At 50.8% G+C, this 22871-nt stretch overlaps 1 protein-coding gene across 9 annotated transcripts in view; it reads right to left on the bottom strand.

Annotated features, from left to right (window-relative positions):
* SAMD4A (sterile alpha motif domain containing 4A) overlaps positions 1-22871 on the bottom strand; it is a 211673-nt gene that overhangs the window by 13968 nt on the left and 174834 nt on the right. For 5 of the 9 annotated variants that reach the window (XR_009223672.1, XR_009223675.1, XR_009223674.1 and 2 more), the window contains 6 exons: positions 16232-16565; positions 13930-14015; positions 9278-9446; positions 8360-8478; positions 3806-4007; positions 2372-2498 (listed from right to left, as the gene is read on the bottom strand). Coding sequence is in view for 4 of the 9 variants with exons in the window: in XM_058566955.1 (XP_058422938.1) it covers positions 2372-2498; positions 3806-4007; positions 8360-8478; positions 9278-9446; positions 13930-14015; positions 16232-16565 (1037 nt within the window). In the remaining 5 variants the exon portion in view is untranslated. The remainder of the gene's footprint in view (positions 1-2371; positions 2499-3805; positions 4008-8359; positions 8479-9277; positions 9447-13929; positions 14016-16231; positions 16566-22871) is intronic. The other 4 variants (XR_009223673.1, XM_058566956.1, XM_058566958.1 and 1 more) reach the window with 1 other exon arrangement.

Raw genomic sequence — 22871 nt, 5'->3', positions numbered from 1 at the left:
TCCATTCCCTTCAGCGAAAGCTCCTGGTCATGGCTGTGCTCTGCCTTGCCCTTCATGACCATGTCCCAGGAAGAGCCACCCAGCACGTGCCGAGCGTGCTGGGCAGGACCGCCAGCGGCCCCTGCCAAGCGCTCACCAGTGTGTTTGCAATCAGGAAACAGGGACTAGCCCTGGGCCACGCCACGTTCGTGATTAGAAATACTGTGCTTTGTCAGGGCCTTGCTGGAAGTGGGTTTGTACTGCTTTGGCAGAGGCTAACAAAAAACAAACAAACAAACCTCAAGCGTTCCAGAGTTCTAAGTCCAGTATCCAAAGAACATTATTTACAGACTTGCAGGTAACTGCCAGGAAAATGGAGAACAGTTGAGAGTGGCTGCCTCTGGGAGAGGGGCCTGTGGGCCGGGACAGGGAGAGGAGGGGACAGGCACTTTTCCTTATAGGCCCTTCTGTATCATCTGACTCTTTAATTATGGGAACAAGAGGCTTCATGGGAAGAGGGTGGAAATGGCCTTAGGGTCATAGTTGTCCTGAGCACAAGCCAGCCGCTCAGCACCGCTGTGCTACTGTGGAAGGGAAACAAAGTGCAGATGGAGGACCCGCGTCAACAAGCCCAAGTAGCCCTCCTCCCAGGAACCGCCCAGCCTCCCCATGGGCCCGGTCTTCTCAATTAATTAAGACGGAGAACGCGGGGAAGGTGCGGCGAGAACATAGAGGACTGAGGACTTGGAGGATAGCTGCCGGAGGGGAACAGGAGGTTGGAAAGGAGAGCAGGCTGCAGAGGTGTTAGGACTGAAGGAGAGCGGTCAGCTGTGCCGGGGCTCCTGTGAGGCTGCACGGTGGCTGGGCTGCAGTCCCGGCGCTGAGGTCACGGTGAAATGCTCATTCAAAGTGAACGACCTCCTTGCGCCCAGGGTGTCTTCAAATCTTGTCCAGATTCTTTTTTTATTGGGAAGGGATTATGTATAATTCTGCATGAAAACTGAGGCTGGAACTACCCAGGGAGAAGGCCTTCACGACGCCCAAATTTTATCCAGTATTTCTTCCCAGGAAGAAAAATAGCTACAAGCATTGAAACGGAGAAAAGGAGCTTTAAAACAAAAGTGTGCAAATAGGAAGGGTTCTAGAAGTCAAGAAGCAACTTTAAACAAGCATCTGGACCACGTGGATGACCCTTCCTTTCCTGACACACCTTACCTTGTGGCGGTGGCTCCTCGTCGTCAGTGTCCTCCTCCTTCTCTGTGGCCTCCCCACCTCCACTCTGCCTTCTCTCCCTCCTCCATGCACAATCCTGCCTGACCCCCGGGCTCAAAATCTTCCACAGATTCCCTTTCGAGAGCAGCTGGGTCCGAGCTCCTCGGCCTTGGATTCAGAGTCCCCACCACCAGCTGCACTGTCTCCAGCTCCCTTGGTCTGCTCGCTGCCAATTCAGCCCAACTCTCTGGCCTGGCCACAGCGGGGACTCACCGTGGCTCTCACAGTGCTGCTTCCTTGGCTCCTTCTGCCTATAACTCTGGTCTCCTCTTTCCACTTCTTCACCCTCTGTCCCTTGATGCTCAGCTCAATTCTGAGAAGCTTCCTTGCCCACCCCAGGCCACAGTGACATTTTCCTTCCTTAAACTCCTGGAAGACTTATTGTATGGAGTGCACCTACTGCCTAGCCGCGTCTTTTCCTACAGGTACAACACATGTCCGGTTTAGCCGCCTAGAGGGACATCTCAGTCGGTGTAGTAATTGCTCTCGTGGGTTGGTATTCCTCGTGGAGTCTAAGAGGTTGCTGTCTGCACAGGGAAAGGGTGTGAACATTTGTTGGCTGTGCACGATTCTGGCTACTCTGTGTCAGGAGACGTGGGGCACAATGAGAGGGACTTGAGGTGCACCAAGCTGATCTTTAACCCAGAAAAGGCAAGACGGCTGGTCCCACATGTCTGCAAGGCACGCCCAAAGCAGGGGCGTCTCTTAGCAACACCACCATCGAGTCTTCTCTTTCTCTGTCTCACTCTCTACACATCCCCCCACATACACACAACCCATACACACACACTACACGTAGAATCCTTCCCACCTCCCCCCAAAAGCCCTCTGGTGATATCTCTGGTTTACTCAATCTAGAAGTACGCCTAGTATCAAAAATATCCCTGTCAGATTGCTACTGACTCTGGGGCTCCATGTGCTGGCTCCCAGCCAACGAGCCGCTATTCCTGCTGGCAAGGCACGGTCTAAAAAAGGAAAGGCTTCTGGAAGCTCAACAGAATGTGCGGTGACAGTGGAGGCTAAGCACTTCCCGGCTGGGTCACCAGGGCATCTACTCTGGCGTCCCGGCCTCCCCTCTGTGCCGAGGCAGAGGAGAGTGGGAGGGCAGTGCCGGGCCTACCTGGCGGCTGGAACATCAGCACGTTCTGTGGAGAAGTGTGCACGGGCAGCGAGCGGGTCCTCTGCACTGCGCTGTGTGTGCGGCTGGGCATGCTGTTGCTGCCCCCGGGATTGGCAAACCAGAGGTTCTAGTGAGAGACACCCAAGGGGAACCTGTCAGTCCAGACATGCAGGGTGGGGTTGGAGCAGGGCCCCCCCAGAATTCAGGAGGCAGACACCCCAGAGAACTCTCTGCTGACTTCTGGAAAAGGGCTTGCAGGCCTGCACTGCCCATCTGTACATTTGTAGAGAAGGGGTTTAGATCCCATTCATTATATCCACTCCCCCAGCCCTGGGCCCTTCTCTGAGCCTCAGCTTTGCCTGCCCACCCATCTCCCTCTCTGTCTCCAAGCTCTTCTCATCCCTTTGTTGCCTTTGCTTTTCCTATCACCTTTCTTGGAAATGGGGGACTGCTATAAATGTTTGCAATGAAGAGCACAGACTATTTCAGGGCTCTCATTTGATTTTCTTCTTGAGATTCTTACAATTTACTACAAAGCAAGAGGGAGAAAAAAGAACTCAGCTGGCAACGAGCTGGCAAAACTCAGCTTGTGTGTTTACTACTTCACGGGTGTCCTAGCGGTGACTTCCTCTTGAACCAATCTGGGGGCTTCCCACAATGGTCAGAAAGCAGGGCTCTCATACCGGGGCTGCTTCCCCTGGGGAGTGGATCCTGGCCTCTCTCGCCTGGAGCTGTTTTCCTGTTTTTAATCCAATCTGCCATCCCTTAGTTTCTCAGGACAACGCAGAACCTCAGACCCACTTGTGTCCCACCAATCCCAGCCCCAACCTGCAGAGCCCCACAGAGCTGGGCACACACAGGTGGAAAGCATCGGGTGGGGTGGGGGAGGACTGGTGGGGTGCAGAGCTCCAAATCACACAGGGAGAACCTCTGGACAGCATGGCCTTGACTGGCTGAGAATGTTTCAGCTTTCTCTCTGACAGCCTCTCCCAGGCTCCTTCCTGTGGATTCTCCACCCCAGCTGGGACCATGACAAAGGAGCTCTTTGCCTTGTGAGGATAAAAAAGCTAAGAAAGCCCTGGAAGCCAGATCCGGGAGGTGGTGAGATCTGCTGGGGCAGGTCAAGGATCGAGGCAAATGAGACATAGGCCTTGTGTGTCTTCCTAAATGCCCCCGTGTGCAGGGCCCCCACGCTTAAAGTGGTGATGGGGTACACTAAGCCAATCCCCAAGAAGCCAGGTGCAGCCACGGCCTGGCTGTGTCTCCCAGAGAAACAATGTAAACAACGCTGGTTACCTGCGAGCACAGGGACAACTGTCCCTCATTTTAGGCCCCCTTGGCCTCTCCCCTCACCTTGGGGTCATCTGGGGGGACTTCCTGAAGCCCTAGGCCCTGAGCTTGGCTGCCCAGCCCCCTCCCTGGGGCAGAACAAACCTGTCTTCCTTGCTTCATGATGGTGGGGTTGGCTGTGGTGTTGCGCTGGGTGGAGCTGACGAATCCACTGGTGCCCAGGAGGCCGATGCGGGTGGAAGGGACGTTCCGAGAGGGGACCTGGTACTGGCGTGGGTTCCGCCTGCCCATGCCACTGCCCACAGAGCCGGCCGTCGGGAGGGAGTTGGACTGCCCGAAGCCGCGGCTGGCAGAGAGAGCAGAGCAGAACCGAGGTACCGTCAGCCGCCCTCAGCCCTTCCCACTCCCAGGCTGCCAGTGGGACGCCTCCTGGGGGTCTGCTCACATTGTGACAGTTATGACGCCTACAGGGGTCGGGGGTCAGGGGCTTCACGCCAGGAAAGGGCTATGACTCAAATTAGAGCTAACATCTGAGAGCAAATATCATGTGCACTGCCCTGGGACGTTTATGTTGATTCCTCAGTCCTCATGACAACCCTGTGAGGGAGGCGCTCGGTCCCCTTGTACAGCTGGAGAAGTAAAACAGAGAGCTTAATAATTTCACGAAGGTCACACAGCCATTAGGGGGCAGCGCTGGCATATGAGCCCAGAAGGTTAAGCAGCAAGCTCTTCAGTCTTCTTCAGGCTGTGTCCCCGGGCCCTGAGCACCCACATGCCGTCCGGAGGCCACACAGCAAGAAGGTGGCCGAGCCAGGGTCAGTGCCCTCTCTATCACACTGCAGTCCATTTCTGGCATCTGTCTGTGCAGCACGCTTGGAGAGAGCAGCCCCAGTAGGATGTAAGCTCCCTGAGAAAAAAGATGATGTCTGTCTTCATCAATCCTGCATGTCCCCTGCCTGAACCAGCTCCTTGCACAGTAAATGGAGATTGAATGAATCAGTCTCTGCCATCATACTGCCTCTCCAAATGACCCCCTGTCTGGGGCTCTGACTCCCAGTTGAGAGGAGGGATATGGGGACAAAGATGATGTTTGCAAGTGCTCTGGACCTCGGGCACTGACTGCTCCCCACTCCACAGGCCCTCGCTGAGGAAAGACCTGGAGGTCACGTGCTTTGCCTGGGTCCACGCAGGAGGCTGCCGGGACCCTAGGCAGTGCACTTGGATGCCATGCTCCCATTGGTCTGGTGACCTCAGTGCCGAAAAACTTGTCCTCTCCGACATGCCTCAGGTTCTGTACACAGAAGCCAGTGGGGTTTCAGGAACCAGCACATTCTTTCCAAGAAGAGTCAGCTTTAGACAGTCACTGATGTTTAAGTCAAAATGCTTTACCTCCAATGGCCACAAGATGGAACAGATTGGCTCTCCCAGCCACACAGAGGAGGCCTGTGCTGAGCCTGTGAGGAGACTCCAGGAGACTGGCTGATGGCTGACATAGTTTAACAAGTTGAGGGTGATGGGGAGGGGGCTGCAAAGCAGTTATCTCCTGAGAAAGAGAGGGTTGTGTGTGTGTGTGGAGGGAGGAGCAGCTAAGCCCTCAGCACAGTTGATCTCAGAAAATGTTTCTCTTCTCTCCAGAATTACTACATTTCCCAGGGAGAGAGGGGGCAGGGAAGAGAATTCCACAGTGTGCTGGCTGCAACTGGTTTCTGCGCTGCGTCTTTCCACCTCCAGGCTTTTGTGGTCAAGGAAAGGGTTCCCGATTGCAGTCCGGGGCTCATCTCCATGTGAGGAGAAGGAAGAGGCTCACTGTTTGAGGTGTCTCTGTTTATCTCATCCTTTCTCCCTTTTTTCTTACCCCCTCTCCCTTCTTTTACTAAGGTTGAAAATTTTTGGTTTGAAAGAAGAAATTCAGACCAAGAAGGGTAGAAGTGATTTCATGCAATCAGAGAGCCTTCCTTTGGAGGAAGGACCATCTGAGATATGTGACAGGAGGAGACAAGGGTCAGTGGTTGTTTTTTTTCAACTATAAAAACTAGTTCTTTGGTTTCTGGAGTCAGAATTTTGGCCACCTGGTAGATGACTCAGTGCTCTGTGAAGACATTCCTGACTCAGTGTGGAGAGCTCTTTTGCTCATTTTCCTTTTTGGTTGGATTTTTAAAAACTTATCTCATATGCAAATACAATGGTCGATGATTGATGCTAAAATAATTTGTGCTTCCAGGAAGGCAAGACAATTTTCTTCAGCAATGTAATGTGGGCAAAGGATCCTGTTAGGGGACACCAGTCAGAAGAGAGGGTGGGCTCTGGGGACTCCTGATGTCCGGAAGGACGCACGGAGCGTGGCTGTCTGCGGGGGGTGGAGCCCAGAACACGTTGGGGCTGGGACGGATGGGGACTAGAATTTGGCCAAGCTATCTTTCTAATGGTGGTGGGGCCCCACTGTGGTGTCCTTAGTTGGGTATTACAAAGCCAGACGTGTTGAGGGCTGCCACTGCTGGCAGCCAGAGGGAAGGCTTAGGTTACTTAAGATCACTAGGCTTGATGAAATAATCATTCTTTCTGGGGAGAGAACAAAGTGAAAAGACAAGTTTTCATTTTTCATTCTCTTGCTCTGCCCATCTGTGTCTCTCTTTCTCTGCTTTCTTAAATCTAACCAACTGATTTCATTACCTTGAAACGTGTGAAAAGACTGATAAATTAACATAAATAAGAACCAATTAATTGGGGATTTTTGATAATTCAAGCAGGGGCTGGGCTGCAGTTACCTTTGTATTATCAGAGAAACAGGTCTTCAAAGCAAATTAACAGCATAAAAAGATCCCAGAGGTAGTATTTATGAGAACAAATTATTTTCTAGAGCTTTAGCAGCTTCCAATTGAACACCCACAACTGATGATTGAATTCATTCTTATGTAATCAATAAAAAGCGGTCCATGAGGACTCCAAACTGACACACCTTGGGTTAGTCCAATACAAGCGTTGGTTTATAACATCCTAGAGAGGTCCAGGTTACTGCCCCCTGCCCCACCCTAAGCAGGGAACTCTGATGGGACCAAGGACAAACCAGGGTGGACAGAGACAGGGGACGACACTTCTGGGAGGAGGAGCCATGAGCTGCAAAGCTCCATCTTCATCTTCAACCTCTGAATTCCTTCTTCCTTTTGGAACGTGTCTCCCGAGGGCCTGGCGTTGCAAGAGGGGTCTGGGACCTCCTCCTCCGCCTTGGGAGAGGTACTGCTGCCCTTACAAGGACAGCGAGAGCCTGGGAAGGGGGCAGCCCCAGGGGAGCAGGCTGAAGAGCAGGCCTGGCCTTTCGTCTGGGCTCCCAGGAATCCTTAGGATGTACAGGTGGTCTAGCCCAACCCACTAGGGAGGCCAACCCCAGAGGGCTTGGGGCCAGGGAGCTGGCAAGAAAGAGTGTTGCTTTGCCGTGTTGTGTTGCTTTGCCGGATCGTCTTTTCTATACATCAGACCATGAGAGCTGCCTGCTCTCCGCAGAGGTTAAGAGCACTCACTGACTCTGGAGCTAGCACTGGCCCGCCTGGTCCAAATCCCGGTGCCACTGCCAACTGACTCCTCTGTAAACTGGAGTTAATAATAGCACCTCTACCTCATGTGGCTGTTGCAAGGATTAAATGCATTAATATTCTGAAAGTGCTTGGATACCACTTGACACATAGGAAATGCTAAATGTTTGTTTCATAAATAACAGTTATATATGCTGGAATAGGATAACACTGCAATTTTTACATTAATCTTTAATGAAGACTTTTCACAAATTCCCATTGGCCTTATCTCCCTTAAATAACATATAACAGTGATGTTTTAAGACACACATGCAGATAAATGCCAAAAATTTTAACAACACAGAGCTTCTATATATGCTCTGAGAAATGAATTCAGAACTTGATAGGCGCAAATGAAAAAATCATTATTTATCTGCTCATGTTTAAAAATGTAAAATAGAATGTTGATTTTTCAGGGTGTCTGCATCATCATTCCCTTGTCTCCCCAAAACTCCCTGTTCCTTTTTCAAGGCTTAACACCACCCTCCACAAAGTCCTCCCCCATTGTCACTGTGATTCACCTTTAATATGCAACTGGATTCCCCAATTTGAAACCAGATTAAGGCAATGGGTTCCAAAGTACAACCAGGCTTATTTTTAACTGCATCCAAGAAGCTGAAGTACCACGAAGAACCAAGAATGGTACTGCTCCACGCTTAGATTGCAGCTCAGACCAAAATAGACCAGCACTGGGCTCTTCACCCTGCCACTGACTATAATTAGCTTGTCTGCAGCTAGAAGGGAGAAAAAAATCACACTACCACTTAAGGTGCTGTTAGAACAACCCATTTTTGTCCTTTCAGAGCCCCCTTTTGTGGATAAACCACCAAGTGTTTTGCTGGCGTTCATTAAATCACACCACTCTCCCCTTGATGCCCATCTGGACTGATACCGTCATTTTGACAATGTAAATTGAGTTACAAAAGATCACATTCAGCTCTCCCTCTCGGAATGCTCTCTCTCTACTGCCTCTTCCCAACCCCACCTGTTTAAGGAATGTGATTTGGAATTTGCCACAGGGCATCCTGCTGAACAAGGAATGATGTCCTACCGTAGTCCCACTGGGTACCCAGGCAGGCAATGAGGCCCTGGGGAACCACCATGCATTGCAAATAATGAAATCCCAACATACTTTCTTTGCTGTCGATATCCTGATATGTCTAGAAGGGTTTTCCGAGGGAAAGACCGGAAGAGCTTCTGCACCTGCTGTTTCCATGACAACAATCTTTTTTTCTGTGTCTCTGTAAATGCCTGCAAAAACAAACAGGACTTTTTAATGGGTGACGCAGCCTGGCATCAGAGGGAGAAATATGCACTTAACGGGAACATCGGAGTCGCTGCAGCTGCCTTTTCTTCACCTGTTTCCAACCTGGTCCAGACAGCAGTCAGTTTCATTTGGGAGCTGTCTGTACCGAAAATTCAAGTTATTTAACAATGGAGGTGCCTGTCAAGGTACACGCATTAAGTTTTTGACAACGCTTGTTTCTGGTTGCATTTCCAGCAGATTCATTCCCACCTTCCCTTTCCTCCTGCCTCCACTCTGGATTCTATCTACTAACCAAGAATGAATTGCAAAATGGATTGTTGAAGACTCTGGCTTTTGCAGGGCCCTGCATTTTCATAATAAATGGAAATGCTAAATCACTCCAAAACTCAATCTACTTGATGGTGTGTGGTCACCGGGAGTGGTCTGTGGGGTTTCAGAAAATGAAGTATAGTCCCTGCATTTCAGGGCTTTGTTGAGAAATCTCCAGTTAAGGGGCCCCGTGCCCTTATCCTGACCTAAACTTTGTCTAAAGTTTAGGAAAATGGGTAGATCTGATGACTTCTCAAGTCTTGTCTACTAAAACTGGTGTTTGGGGATATTTTGCCTACATTGTCATCTATATCATGATATAGATATATCATGCGTCCTTTTGTGTATACCATGGTCCAGGGAAGGACTTTACGGGGGTTATAAGTCCCCAACACAGAGTCTCATATTCATGATATATTAGAATCCCCTAAGGAGACTGTTACAATGCAGATTCATGGACCCCTCCCCACACACCCGGAGCCTGTTTTAACAGATCTGGAGAGGAGTCTAGGGAGTTTGCGGTTGTAGCCGGTGCCCTGGTAATTCCGCTGCAAGTGAACACAGACATGTAGTACTCGAGACGGCGAGGCTGCTCATGCGATATGGAATCCCCTCTCAAGGGCCTGGAACTGTGGTCCACGTGCTGTGGGAAATACATCAAATTTGACTGAGTAGCAGTAACAATGATGGAGATAACTTACCCACAGTAGTTTTGTCAATAAGGCATGAAATCCTTGAAGTAGCAACAAGCTATTACTTAGAGTAACAGACTATATGGCTATTTCCCATGAAGGAAACAGATTTCTCAAACAGAGAAAACATGACAGCTTAATTTTCTCCTGATGACATTTAATCTTTAAGGACCTAAACACAGGAGAGCTATGTGAACAACAGCAAAAAGATGTGAGTCATATTGTAGAAAAGTTATTGATTTGCAAACTCTTTCCTCCTGGTTGACCTTAGCCAGATGCCATTAAGGATATTTATCAAAGAGGGCCACCAAACAAGGGACTCAGTGTCCCACTGGAGAAAGAGGTGCAGACCTCCCTTTAAGGTACATGGTGGGATGGTCCCACGGCTACAAGGTGACGATGTGGTTCTCCTCAGTGGTCCCTCTCATTTGCTGCTCATGCTCAGTGAGCGTCCACCTCTACATGAACCCCTCTGAAAACCGCGGAGGCAAGCGTTTCTGCTGGACTAATGACGAAAGGGATGGACAGATTCTGCTTTTGACCAGCTTATTCAGCCAAATGTTGAGTGAGGACACAAGACACAGGTGTGCTGGTCAAGATGCCATGGAGAGGAGGGTCCAGCCCAGGGGTCAGAGGAGGGCTCTGGAGCTTAGAGGAAGGCCCTGAGTCCCTGTACATCCTTATGCAAGCTCCTTTTCCAAGACTCGGTTCCTTCTAAAAACTGAGGATAATAACACCTCCCTCAAAGGGACGTTGTATGGACTAAATGAGATAACACACGACAAGCACTTAGAAGACTCAGAACAGGCCTGGCTCTCAGCAATGGTTCAGCAAGTGCTGCTTACAGATCTTCGCAGGGTTTTCTGGTAGCAGAGACCAGCCCTTTGGTGGTGGTACATGAGTGTTCATCACACTTGCTCTTCAACAATCATCTTGAGCCCCAATAAATGACTTCAAGGTCTCAACACTACAATACTGAGTTCGTCTGGAGCCAGCCCAAAGGACAACTGGCCTGAGTTTCAAGTGACAAAGGAGTAAAAGGCTAACTTTATAGATGTGCATTCAAAGTGCTTCCAAGGACACCAATTCATACATGACATCTCCCATGGTGGCAAAGAGCATCTAAAGAGCTGGAAATGTAGGCACACTCCACCCGCCCCAGAGAGGTCAGCTCATTCACTCAACACCAGGGCATCAGGCTCATTTAGTTCTGGGGTGCAGACAGGAGCAAGCCCCTAAGCAGTGCTGAGTGAGTGTGGTGGCCGGTTCTTCTCAGTCGTGGAAGCTGCAGCTGGGAGGCATGGACAGGAGCTAGGTCACAGCTGACTCAGAGTGTGTTCTGAAAGCTGGTTCCTGTGCGTGCTTACAAAGTAGCACTCCGTTGTGGGAGCTCCACTATTGGCTAGAATGGCTGATACCTCACCTCAGCCCCCTCCACTGCAGCTCTAGGCTGGGCTGGCAGCAGCTTCCTCAGGGCTGGAGGGGAAGGAATATTCCACACTACAGATTGCCCAGACACAGCCAGGCAGCCACTCCCGAGTCCCCTTCCCTGTCAGGCCCAGACCAATAAGTCTGTCTGGAGGAAGATGTGTCCTACAGCTTTTGCGGCTGGATTAAAAGGCTCATACAGGGGGCAAGAGCTCATCTTCCCAGAACCTTCTCGAGATGGTGAGGAGGCAAGAAGCCTGGGATTATAATCCAGGAGACAAAGTGATTGGTCTCAGATACAAAATTGGGCGCTTCCCTGTCCTTCCGTTTACTACTCTAGGGACTTGGTCCCTTCATCCCTGGGAAGGAAGGAAGGTGTCTTGGCTTAGTCAACACCCTCCCCCTCGAGTCAGCTAAAGAACAGCATGTTCGGGGGGCTGGCCTCGTGGCTTAGTGGTTAAGTGCACGCACTCCGCTGCTGGCGGCCCAGGTTCGGATCCTGGGCGCGCACTGATGCACCGCTTGTCCGGCCATGCTGAGGCCGCGTCCCACATACAGCAACTAGAAGGATGTACAACTGTGACATACAACCATCTACTGGGGCTTTGAGGGAAGAAAGGAGGAGGATGGGCAATGGATGTTAGCTCAGAGCTGATCTTCCTCACAAAAAAAAAAAGAAGGCAGTGGCCACATAAAATAAACTTCCCATTTAAAAAAAAAAAAAAAAAAGAACAGCATGTTCAGGCTGTGAATGGGAGTCCTGTCTCTCCAAGCCCAGGCCAACCTTCAGCCAGGATGGAGACTGTGCGCCTTGATGAAACCTCACAGGGAGGGTGTGTTCTGTACACACAGAATAACCTGAGGCTGTGGAAAATTATTCAGATGTGTTTCCTCTTTCTCAAACTATAATAATAAAAAGTCTTGAACAACATTTCCCTTTCCAAAGCAGATCGCAGTCCCCTGCATCCTGACACAGATTCAGGCAAGCAGACATGGCATGAGCTCCTTTCTGCTCGTGACTCCCATTAGGAGTGCCCCCCACCCCACTGCAGTCGCGGGCTCTTGCCAGTACAGTGCCGTCTTTGCATTGAATCACTTGGGGCTGCCAGGGAGGAAAAGGGGAAAGAAACAGAAAGGAGAGCCAGGACGCCCAGAGAGGGCATGCATGGTGGCAGGAAAGCGAGAAGCATCAGGCCAAATCTTCAGCCCGGCGGAGACCGGTTAGGAAGCTCATGCGCTGTCCAACGGAGGCAGCTGGAGGCCGCGTTGTTCTGTCTCAGGGGCTCAGCAGACATAGGCGCGGTGGAAGGTAATTGCCCTCCAACATCTTGAAGGCTCAATGAGAGAGTGGGTGTGGGAGGGGAAGCAGGGCTCTGGTTTGCTTTTCAGAAGTTTAAATCCTCCCCTGATCAGTCCCCCTGAAGTCTACCAGAAATGTCTTTCTCCCCAACAAGACGCAGAGCCCCCTGGACGCCGCTCTCCGCCTGGGGCACTGTCCCACCTCCTGACCACCGAGTCTCTACCACCCAGGCTCTAGCTTGCCTTCAGGTCCGGCTTGGAGGCAGTTCCCCTGAGGCAGTGTCCCGTTTCCGGCTCTGGGTCGGTGCCTGCCGCTCCCCAGTTGGGCTCCGTGGCACGCTGGATGGCCTTCTCATAGGCTGTGTCATCATGTATGTGATGCCCCGTTTTCCTTTCATCTCACCCACCACCCTCACACTGAAAGCTACTTAGCGAGGGACAGGTGCTAGGTGCTTAGTAAATATCTATGGAATGAATGAGATGCAGAATTCGTCAGTGTGCTCTTGCCTTCTCTTCTGTTGTCACCTTTTGCTGGCCAAGACAAGTGCAGTGTCAGGATTGGAAACACAAAAGGTTTGTCGGGGATTGGTGGGAGGGACGCACAAGAATTCAGCCACTGTGAGAGGAAATCTCAAAAATGAGGGTTTAGGGGATAGGGGAGGGGTGGCTGCGATGGACACCCAGAGGGAGACTGTCCACCTGCAGGTGAGGGGCAGGCAGAGGCAGACCACAGAAGGGCCAAGAGCTGAGAACGGAATCAGACCATTGGCAGCAGATATGCCCGTGTGGCAGCTGGGAGGGTGGGTGAGGCCGGATCTCTGCGCAGGGTATGTCCCTTCCCTGGGACCTACTGGACTTCTGGGGTTCTGGCTGCCAACATGGCCAAGGAGAGGAGACTTGATGGCCTTTACCATCTTGTTCTTACGCCAAAATCCCACAAAAAGGTCTCAGCACCCTAGGTTTATCTAGTCCCAAGTTTTCTGAAGCCTAGAGCTTGTGTCTGTATCTCTTTGGGGTGGCGGGGGCACCCAAGAAGCCACTGGAGTCCTAGATCTGAGGGACAACCCCATCCCCATGTTTCCCTCTGAGTAGCCACCAGGGCAGAGTGCCCAGGACCTGCCTCGCTCGAGGTGAACACTGTGTTCACTCGGAGAGTCTGGTGGGCACAGCTCCAGCCTGCCTCAGTCTTTCCTCCAAAGGACATACGGCTAAACACAAGTCCCATAAAAATCACAAACCAAAACACAGCAGAACAGCCATCAAACCATACACGACATACACACAAACACACATTACTTTTTTTGTGTACTCTCTCTTCCTCTCTGCCTCAAATTTCCCTGAGCCAAAAGGCAAAATGTTTCAACACAAATTTTTAAACAGACTTGAAAACGCCAAGGGCTAGACGGCAGGGCTGCATGTTAACCACCCTGGGCTGGTCACTCAGGGATTCTTCTGGAGTCAGAAGTTTCTCTCAGGCATTCACTCTCACATCAGAGCTCAGTCTAGACGAATCTTTGGACACCAAAGGAATACACAAGCTGTGTTTAAGTTTGAGGCCACCACAGCTGAGTTCTGCCCAAGCTACTATTTATGACCATCCACCCTTCAAGAACAAGCTGTTGGAAACCCAAATGACCACATCACAGAAACTCTGATAACCATTTCTAAGCAATGAGAAAAAGTTTTGTGAAACCTCTCACTACTTACTTCATGAATTAGACACTTGTCTATGAGCTGTAAATAGGAACTTATATTCTCCTCATCAGGTCTGGAGACCAAGAGCTGTGTGCACACTGTGAATTAAAAAAAAAAAATGGAGATGAATTAGAAAAATGCACACCCATTTTAACCTCTGAGATCTGCCTCTGATTTCCTTTCAGGACCAATATTTTGAGAAGTATGTGTGCCTGTGGCTTTACGTAAGGATCACAAAAAAGGTCGGGAGGCTGCTCATTCCTCTGAAGTCAAAGGCTCCATCACCACGGGAACCCTTGCCTCAAGAAGCCCCTTCGGTTAATTCCAGGCATACCATTCTATATTGAGCCTTTGCAATGCAGCCTGACAGAGGCTCTGAGAGGGAAGAATGCAGTAGTGTCCTGAGCTCTATCTTTGAAAGAGGCTCATTTTGAGAGGAAGCTCAAAAACATCAAAGGCCGCCACGGTTATCAGATAGCAGTCTCCATAATTTTATGAATGAACTGGTTCCTCGTTTGGAGTAACGAGGCTGGCATGTCTTTCAGGACATGGGGTGTGTGGGTCCTGCTGCTCAGTCATTGGAGGGCTGTTTTCTCAAAGGGATACACACACTTCTACACACGCGGGTTTACCTGCACACGCAAGTGAGTGCTGACAGAGACAGCAGAGTGAGTCTGCGGGTACAGCACACCCCTACTGGATTTCTCATGGCCACGCTGGTGTAGCCTCTTCTGCTATCATCCTAGAGGTCTCGATGCTCTGATTTTGATGTAATGTTTTGAAGGCCACGGTGGAGATGGTTGGACAAAAGATGTCAATTAGAAGTGAAAGTGCCTCACGCTCAAGTAGATCAAGCTTGAAGCCTGGGCATCATGCTTCCCTAATCCTGCATAACCAGCCTGTCACAGAGTCCCATCTATACCACGTCTTTGCAAACAGATTTTCAGTATAGCATTGTTTGTAGTAACAAAAACTTGGAAACCACCTCAATGTCCATTAATTGGGAACCTGCTAAGTAAATTAGGGTTTATGCAAAGAGTGGGATAGTAGGCAACCTTAAAAAAGAACAAGGTGGTGCCATTGTATTGATGGAAATATTAAAAATATATAATGCTAAAAAAAACAAGCTGTAGAAAAACATGTAAACAAGACCTTTTCAAGTGTAAGAGGATATTCATGTGCTTCTATATGATTATAAAGTTTCTGAAGGGATGGTCCAAACCTGTTTATAGTGTTCACCGCTGGGGAGGAAGATGGCAGGGCTTGGAGTGGGGGCGCTATTTTTTTACCTTCCACCATTTTGTTTAGTTTTGATTTTGTATGTTGCGCATGAATTTATTTTATAATTTATTTGAAAGTAGTTAAACTTTAAGAAAAGCTGTGCCAGAGGAGTGTGGGTTTCCTGAGGGTAAGCCCAGCAGAAGTCTTGTCACAGGGAAGGGGGTGAGGCACCGCAGCTCAGCTGCCACGCCCACAGGTACCGCCACCCGCAGGGTCAACTGGCCTAATCCCACACAGCTGAGAGCCCACCTTGGGTGGGGAGAGTGAGGACCAGGGCGGCCTGCCGGTGTGTCAGCTCCAAGGGATGCTACGAGGCGTCTCCTCTGTGCCAGACTGCTAGGGATTTAAGTCTTTTTTAGGACAGGTACCGTGGGGCGTTTCTCACTGTAACTACAAGACTCAAGTGTCCATTTCTTTTGATAAAAACTTGGTTCTTTAAAATAGTCTGAAATATTGGACAATAAAGAAGAAAAAATTGTTTCCCTTTCCCAAAGGAAAAGTGCTGGCATTCACCATTTTCAAGATTTTTTTGTGAAACATCCCATAAACACAAATTATTCTCGTGCTGGATGTTGTCAAGGATATGTGCATAAGGGTCTCAGCCAGGGCACAGGGTGGTCCAGGTGGAGAGGACACTCTTCCCCAGAGGAGCACATGTGAATTCCATCCCACCCCACAGCACGCACACAGATGGCCGTGGTGCCTTGCGAGCCCCATGGTAAGGACCGACTTTAGCTTGAAGGTCCAAAGGCCCAGTGAGTGCTCTACCAGGAGGGCCCAGCACGCCCTGGTCTGAAGGAGTGGGAGATAAAGGAGACAGGGCCAAGAAGAGGCCTTTGGGGGTCAGAGAGATCCAAGTTCAGATCCAAACACCTAAACCTCTCTGCACTGCAACTTGCCTCTTCTGTAAAGTGGGCTAATGACCTCCACTCTGGCAGACAGTTTATCCAGCACCAGAGCCCCTCAGGCACTGGCGGCCCTGGTTAGTGGTGTTGAGAGAAGAAAAGGGGCAGGTAGGAGAATCAGGCTGTACCTTTCCCCATGACACGTGTGAACTGCCCGGGGAGATCTCCCTCCGGCAGGGGAGCGACGGCCAGTTCCCCATCGCAGCTGCTCAGCGGGCGTGGCTGGATCCCGCCGCTGGCCCCAGCTGGCGTGGTGGCCGTGCCGCCAGTGGCCACAGCACTGTCTTTGCAGTCGGGGCTCTGGCTCTCGGGGCCCATCAGCAAGGGCGGGTGCGAGGCCTGGGTCTCCCGGCGGTGAGCCTCGGGTGTGGCGCTCGGGGAGCTGTAGGCCTTGATGGGAGTCAGGATCATCTGGTGCAGTTCCTGGAGTGGGATGCGCAGGCTGCCCCCCTCAATGATGTCCTGGATGGTCAAAGGGAGGAGACCTTCATTAGGGTCAGGCATAGGGGCGGCCCTCCTCCATGCCTCCCCTCCCCTGCCCCGAGCTGTTCCCAGACAGGACTTGCAGCTGCTGGCCCTTCATCAGAACGTTCTTTGGAAAAGCAAACATTTTAATTTTATCGTTTTAATACGAGCCCAGATAGAAAACTCGGAAAATATTGATACGTATAGTTAGGAAAACAGACCTCACTGAAAACCCCACTGTCTAGAGATGAGTGCTAAAATGGTTTTGGTACATTTCCTCCCCTGGCTCCCTCCGTGCCTTCCTATGAGACGCATTTACATCGCTTACGTTCGCACACTGGTGCCTTCCTGTCCTGGGTGTGATGTATTTTGGACGAAGGAACCTGCTCACTCACACCTTTGCTCAGCCCACAGCAGAGGCAGTACAGGGCAGTGGTTAAAAGCACAGACTCTAGGACAGATGCTGGGGTTCAAATTCTGGCACTGCTGCGTGACCATGGGTAAATGACTTCACCCCTCCGTGCCTCAGTTTCCCTGTATAAAACGAGGGTGACAGTAGCACCTGCCTTAACAGGTAGCTGTGATGATGTTAGTGTTTGTAAAGCTGCAGGCCAGTGTCTGTGACGGTCACGTGCTGCTCTGTTACATTAGTGAGTATGTGTCGAGCGCTCTGACCTGCCAGGCACGGGGCCAGGCACGGGGGTAGAGTGGGAAGAGCATCTAGGGTTCCCTCAGGGTGTTTACATCCTACAAGAGATGAACACTCATGGTGCTAGGGACTGAGATGCAGGCCAGGCTGCTGTGAGGGGGCCTCCCTGAGGGGTGACACTGGCGCAGGAACCCCAACAAGCATGGGCATGAGGGTCCTGGGAAAGAGTGCTCCAGGCAGAGGGCGCAGCAAGGGCAAAGGCACTGAAGTGGGAGTGTGCCTGGCGTGTGTGAGGAGCAGCAAGGGTGCCTGAGGGAGAGCAGGGGGGTGAGGGGTGAGGGGTGACGGGCGGCAAATGAGACCCAAGGAGCCACGGAGGTGGAGGGGGGAGGCCTGTGGGTCGGGGCAGGGAGGCAAGAATTTCTTCTAAATGAGATGGGAAATCAGGGAAGGTTCTGAGCAGGGGACTGACATGTTTTAGAAGGATCATTCTAGAGAGAAATATGTATGTATAATATATATGCATACTATGACACATATATACCCAATTCTATATGTTCTATAATAAAAGTGGGTCCTTCTGCACATACAGTTTCATATACTGGGCATTATTTATTAGAAAAAGGAATGACAGTTGATTCTGATTGACATTTATCTACATGCCAGATGCTCACAGAGGCACAGAACAGGCTCAGAGGCTTATGCTGGGGGTCCGGGCCTGGGGCGCACTTCCCTGGCATGGGAGGTTGGCCTGGCCCTCAGCCCCAGGGCTGCCCCAGGGCTTATGCAGCAAACCCCTCCCCAGGACCCAGGAAGGACACTGAGAATCAGGGCCCTGATTACTAGAGAAGTGTTTAATCTTCTGAGAACCCAGAAGAGCAAGGACATAATTTTAAAAGCCTCAAGCATGAGTACCAGCAGATTCCTGGGATCCTCTCCTACCAAGAAAAATCGCTTGATGATGTCAAGGAACACAAGCACACGGAACGGGATCATTTGTGCTCCCAGACTTTCCAATCAATTGATTAGAAAAAGGAAACCTGAGGACGGCAGCCTTGGACAGGCCAGTTTCAATTCTGGGCAGCAAAACTCCAGCAGCCCGGCTGTCCCCATTGGGGAACCGGCTCTGTTCAGGGGTTGGAAGCAGAGTCTGAATTGTGCCTTTGCCTGGAGGGCACCCAGGGTTTATGAGGGAGTGAAATGCTAAGTTGCCACCAGAATTGTCTCAGTCCTGGCCAGGGCCACTGTCCGGCCTATTTGAGGGGAGAAAGTCCATTTTCCTTTCTAAGAGGAGGGCTCAGAGAGTCCACTGCCTTCCTTCTGAACCCGGTGGGTATGGCCGTCGTGAGACCGCCCGCAGCCTGTGCTGGCAGGCCTGCTGTGTAACTGGAGGCTCCTGATCAGGCCTGGTTTCCCGGCTGCCTGGACCGGATGGCCCTTGCCCAGGGTCTGGTGCCGTCATGTGACTGGTCCTTTGACTGTGGACCTGGTGATCTGATGGGGCAGGGCAGAGGGCCTCACTCTGCCGCCTTTCCTGATCCAACTATGTGCCAGCTGAGGGACCTCTGCCTCAGGGTCCTCCAATTCCTGCCAACCACCCAGCCAGCACCTGGGGCGTGGGGCTCTGCCCTCCTCATCCAGCCCTGACTGAGGAGGGAAGGACAGGAGAGAGAAGGACGAGGGTCCCCCACAGAGGGGCTGGGCAGGCAGAGCTGGCAGGCCTATCTGGGTGATCACATGCACGCCTGTTGTACCCTCCCACGTGGCAGCTACCACTGAAGTGAGCACATGCATGCCTGTGATACACTGTCAACTGCCACCAAACTCTCGCCTCCTCTTGTCACGTGCAAGAAGGCTTCTATAGTTACTCAGTGGAGGGGGAAGGAGATTTTGGTTATGGTAAACGCTGAACTCCTTCAAATGGAAACATACTTGCCCCAAGTTCAAATCTTATCTTATGTTTTTACTAGGGCAATCACACCAAAAAGGAAACCATAAGCATGATGAATACTGTTGGACACTTGCTGTGAAATATAACTTATCAGGAATCACGCAGAGCTTGGTTTGGTTTTGTCTTGTTTTCCCCAGAGACTTCAAGCCACTGTCGCAAAGATAACACTTGGCTTACAACAAGTTAGCAATGCCCCTGCCTCTGCCAGTCTCTGTGGGGGTGCACTGTGACCTGCAGGTTACACTCCTGACTCTGCAAAACGAATTCCAGAACTCAACACTGAGTCCCACACTGAGAAGGAAGCTGAATGACTACTAGTTGTGGGAGTGAATTCTCCCTGTTGACAGAAATAGGGAATCAACCCAAGTCTCTATTGATCCTTCATACCATAAATATCACCCCACACTATAAACACAAAGAGGCAAAATGAAGCTGTCTGTGAACTAATGTGCCCGTACAAAGCCGCCGAGCGGAGGCACTCAGGTGAGAGCAGGTATTGGGAAAGCTGGTCTACCGCTGCGTGGCCACCTCAGCTTGGGCGGGCACAACTCAGGGTGGACAAGCAGGAAGGGGGCGACTTTCCAATCATACCAGCTTCCTGGCCTGGCTTTCTCAGGTCTTGGAGAAAGACTGGTGCAGAGTCTTTTGCAGGGCCTGTAACAGCAATGAGATGCAAGTATGTGGAACAGAGAGCTTTAGCAGCCAAAGGGTCCCCAGCACTTACTAACTGTCTGTGGCCCTGTTCCTCCCGGTGAGAAGAATGTGGACTCCTCACAGAGTAGACGGGTCCTGCATCTACCCAAAGCCACTCTCTCTCCTTCTATTTACCAAACGTCAGCTGAGCCCTGCCGTGAGCCTGGCACTGTTAGGCCTTGGGGATCTAAAAACAAAGTTGACATAATCCTCACCCGAAGATGCTAACAGTTCCTGGGACTTATGCAGTGTGAGGATGCTGCCCGGACAGGCAGCTGTGTGAACACAGGACACCTGACTGCCACTATGTGTGTGTGTGTGTGTGTGTGAGAACACAGGACACTTGACTGCCACTGTGTGTGTGTGTGTGTAGAACGGTTCAGCTTCACAGTTTGGGAGTCCACTGAAAAAGAAAGATGGTGAATAAAAGCATGTGGAAACATTTTCCTTATTAAATATAAATGTTGAAAAATCTGCCCCAGTGACCATTCTAATCTTCCATTTTCCTTTTCCACCAAATATCGTGAGAAGTCTACACATCCTCACCCCATGGCCTCATCACCCATTCAGACTCCCTGGTTCATGGGTTTCTGTTCCTGTCCCCTCCCATTCCCCTGAAACCCTTCCCATCATGGCTACCAGTGACATGCTGATGCCAATTCCAGGGGGCAGTGTTCAATTCTCCTTGTATGTGACACATCCATGGCACCTGATGGGATTGCCTCCTGCAAACACTCTCTCCAACCCTGTGGGCGGCCTCAGCCTCTGTCATCACTCAGTCCCTCCATATCTTCTGGTGCTCCTCAGGGTCTGTCCTCGGCTCCTATCATGTGACTCACAGTTCCATGGGGAGACATGGGGGGTACCAATACCATTTACACACAGATGACCCACAACTGAGTCCTTCAAACCCTTGTGGATTATAGACTTGCCATGTCTGCCTGGTGTCCCACAGGCACCTCAGACTCAATCTCTCAAACCAAACCCCATTTCTCCCATACTAGGAACTCCTCCTATATTTTCTGTCCTTAAATGGCATGACATCCAAGCCCAACACCCTGCCAAAGCCTGGACTCCTGCTAAATGATCTCTCTTCTCCCTCCACACTCACGGCCCCTGCCGTGGCTCAAGGGGCCAAGACTGGCTATAGGCTCCTACTGGGTCTCCGAGTCACCATCGGCCCCTGCGAGGTTCCCATCCCCACTTAGAGTGTCTGTTTCCTCCCAGGAGGACTCCTCGCCACCTGCCTCGGGGAGGACCTGGATCACACTGGATTGTCAGAGCACCGCTCATACGTCCATCTGTCGCAATGCGTGTCCCGGGCTCCCTGAGGGTAGGAGCCCGTGTTTCTCACAGTCAGCCTCCAGTGGACAGGTAAGTCTAGTCCAAGGCAGCTGCTTGGTAAGCGTCAGTAACCGACTGGGAGAGCTCCAGATGGAGAGCTCATCCGCAGCCACTACCGACTGTGATCTAAACATGGGCGGGGTCCTAGCCATCTCCTTAGAAATCTCTGGGTTCTATGTGAGGTAAGAATGCTATAGGCAGGCAAGGGCGTGATGACAGCATTTCCAACAGCACAATCAACTGAGGATGTCTGGGAATGCCAGAGAAGTGGCGGGTTGCATCTGTCACTGACAGCCTATGTGGTAACAGGTTATGGACGACACCCTCCCTTGAAGAGCAGGAGAGGCATGGGTCCCGGAGAAGAGAGAGCAGAGCCAGGGGCTAGGTCCTCAGCAGAAGCTGAGGAGAGGTTCTCCCACCCCCAGGCCATCAGCTCCTGAAGGGACAAGCACACAGGTGTCTGGGCTCGGGTGTTCCGAAGCAAGCTCAGTGTGATGGTCTGACAGATACAAGCTCTCCTCCTCAAAGAAGTCAAACTGAACAAACTCATTATTGCTGTCCTCTCGGCCATTAGCTGCTCTCAGACTTTGTATTACATTTGTTATCTCTTTTAACACTCCCATTCCAGTGAACCAGGAAAAAGTATTTTTGTGGAGTCACTATTATTCTAGGTACGAAATCTGGGACACAGAAAATGTCACCGACTTATCAAAGGCTAGATGGAAAGTCAGTGTATGTCAGGGCCACTGGCGCCACCTTGCTGCCCTTGTGTTTCCCCACACTGATTGGGCTCAGGACGGCAGGGAGCAGAGCTAACACCAATCCCACCTCTCTGTCGCTCAGGTGGGCACGTTTCCTGAGTGACAGAGGATCTGAATGAGTTCCTGAAGGATGCCCCAGAAATAAGGGCGGGATCACTCTTTCACCGTAACGCTTAGCAATTGAATCCTTATGCAAAATGTTTTCTGTGCTTTCTAGCAGATAAGGAGAAAACTGGCCTTTTGAATGTCTCCCAAAAGGGAACGGTTTCTTATATTAGAAATGGTAATAATCACTCTGTTAGGCGAGCTGCTTGGTAAAGGAGCTAGCATAAAATTAAGACCAGCAGCAACAACCTGGGGTTCAGGTGGATGGGTCACTTGTTTGCGACACACTCTAATTAAGAACAGGCCTCTCATCATGGATGTGCATCTGAGCAGCCTCTATCTGTCTATCTGTCCAGAGGTTTTAAAAGCAACCTTCCTTATAAAGTATTATACACATTCCATAAATATATATTACTTTATATTTTATGTGATATGCATTAAATATAACTTTATGTATTGTATGTAAAGTTATACACACACACACCTTTCTGAATAAGTTAAAAAAAAACTCCCACTGCATTAAAACGTTTATGTGTTCAAAAAGCTTGCTCTAGTCCTACCCCCCTCAATGCTTTGCTCCCTCCAGAGGCACGCTGGGATTACTGGGCGAGGCTACCACTCAAGCCCTGCAGACAGCAAATGCCTCCAGAACGTGCCGCCCACCACTCCCAACCGCCTCCCAAGGGCAACGCACAAGGATCCCATCTCTGGGCAGAGGGAGCCCGGGCTCCTTGTGTGTGGAATAAGGCCTGCTCTCCTTTGGACCTTGGATGAACTCATAAAGTCACCAAGTCCTAGAA

This window comes from Diceros bicornis, chromosome 24 (genome assembly GCF_020826845.1).
Source record: "Diceros bicornis minor isolate mBicDic1 chromosome 24, mDicBic1.mat.cur, whole genome shotgun sequence".
NCBI classification, from domain to species: domain Eukaryota; kingdom Metazoa; phylum Chordata; class Mammalia; order Perissodactyla; family Rhinocerotidae; genus Diceros; species Diceros bicornis.
The sequence above is the reverse complement of the archived record's forward strand: the minus strand, read 5'-3'. Positions and strand labels throughout refer to the sequence as shown.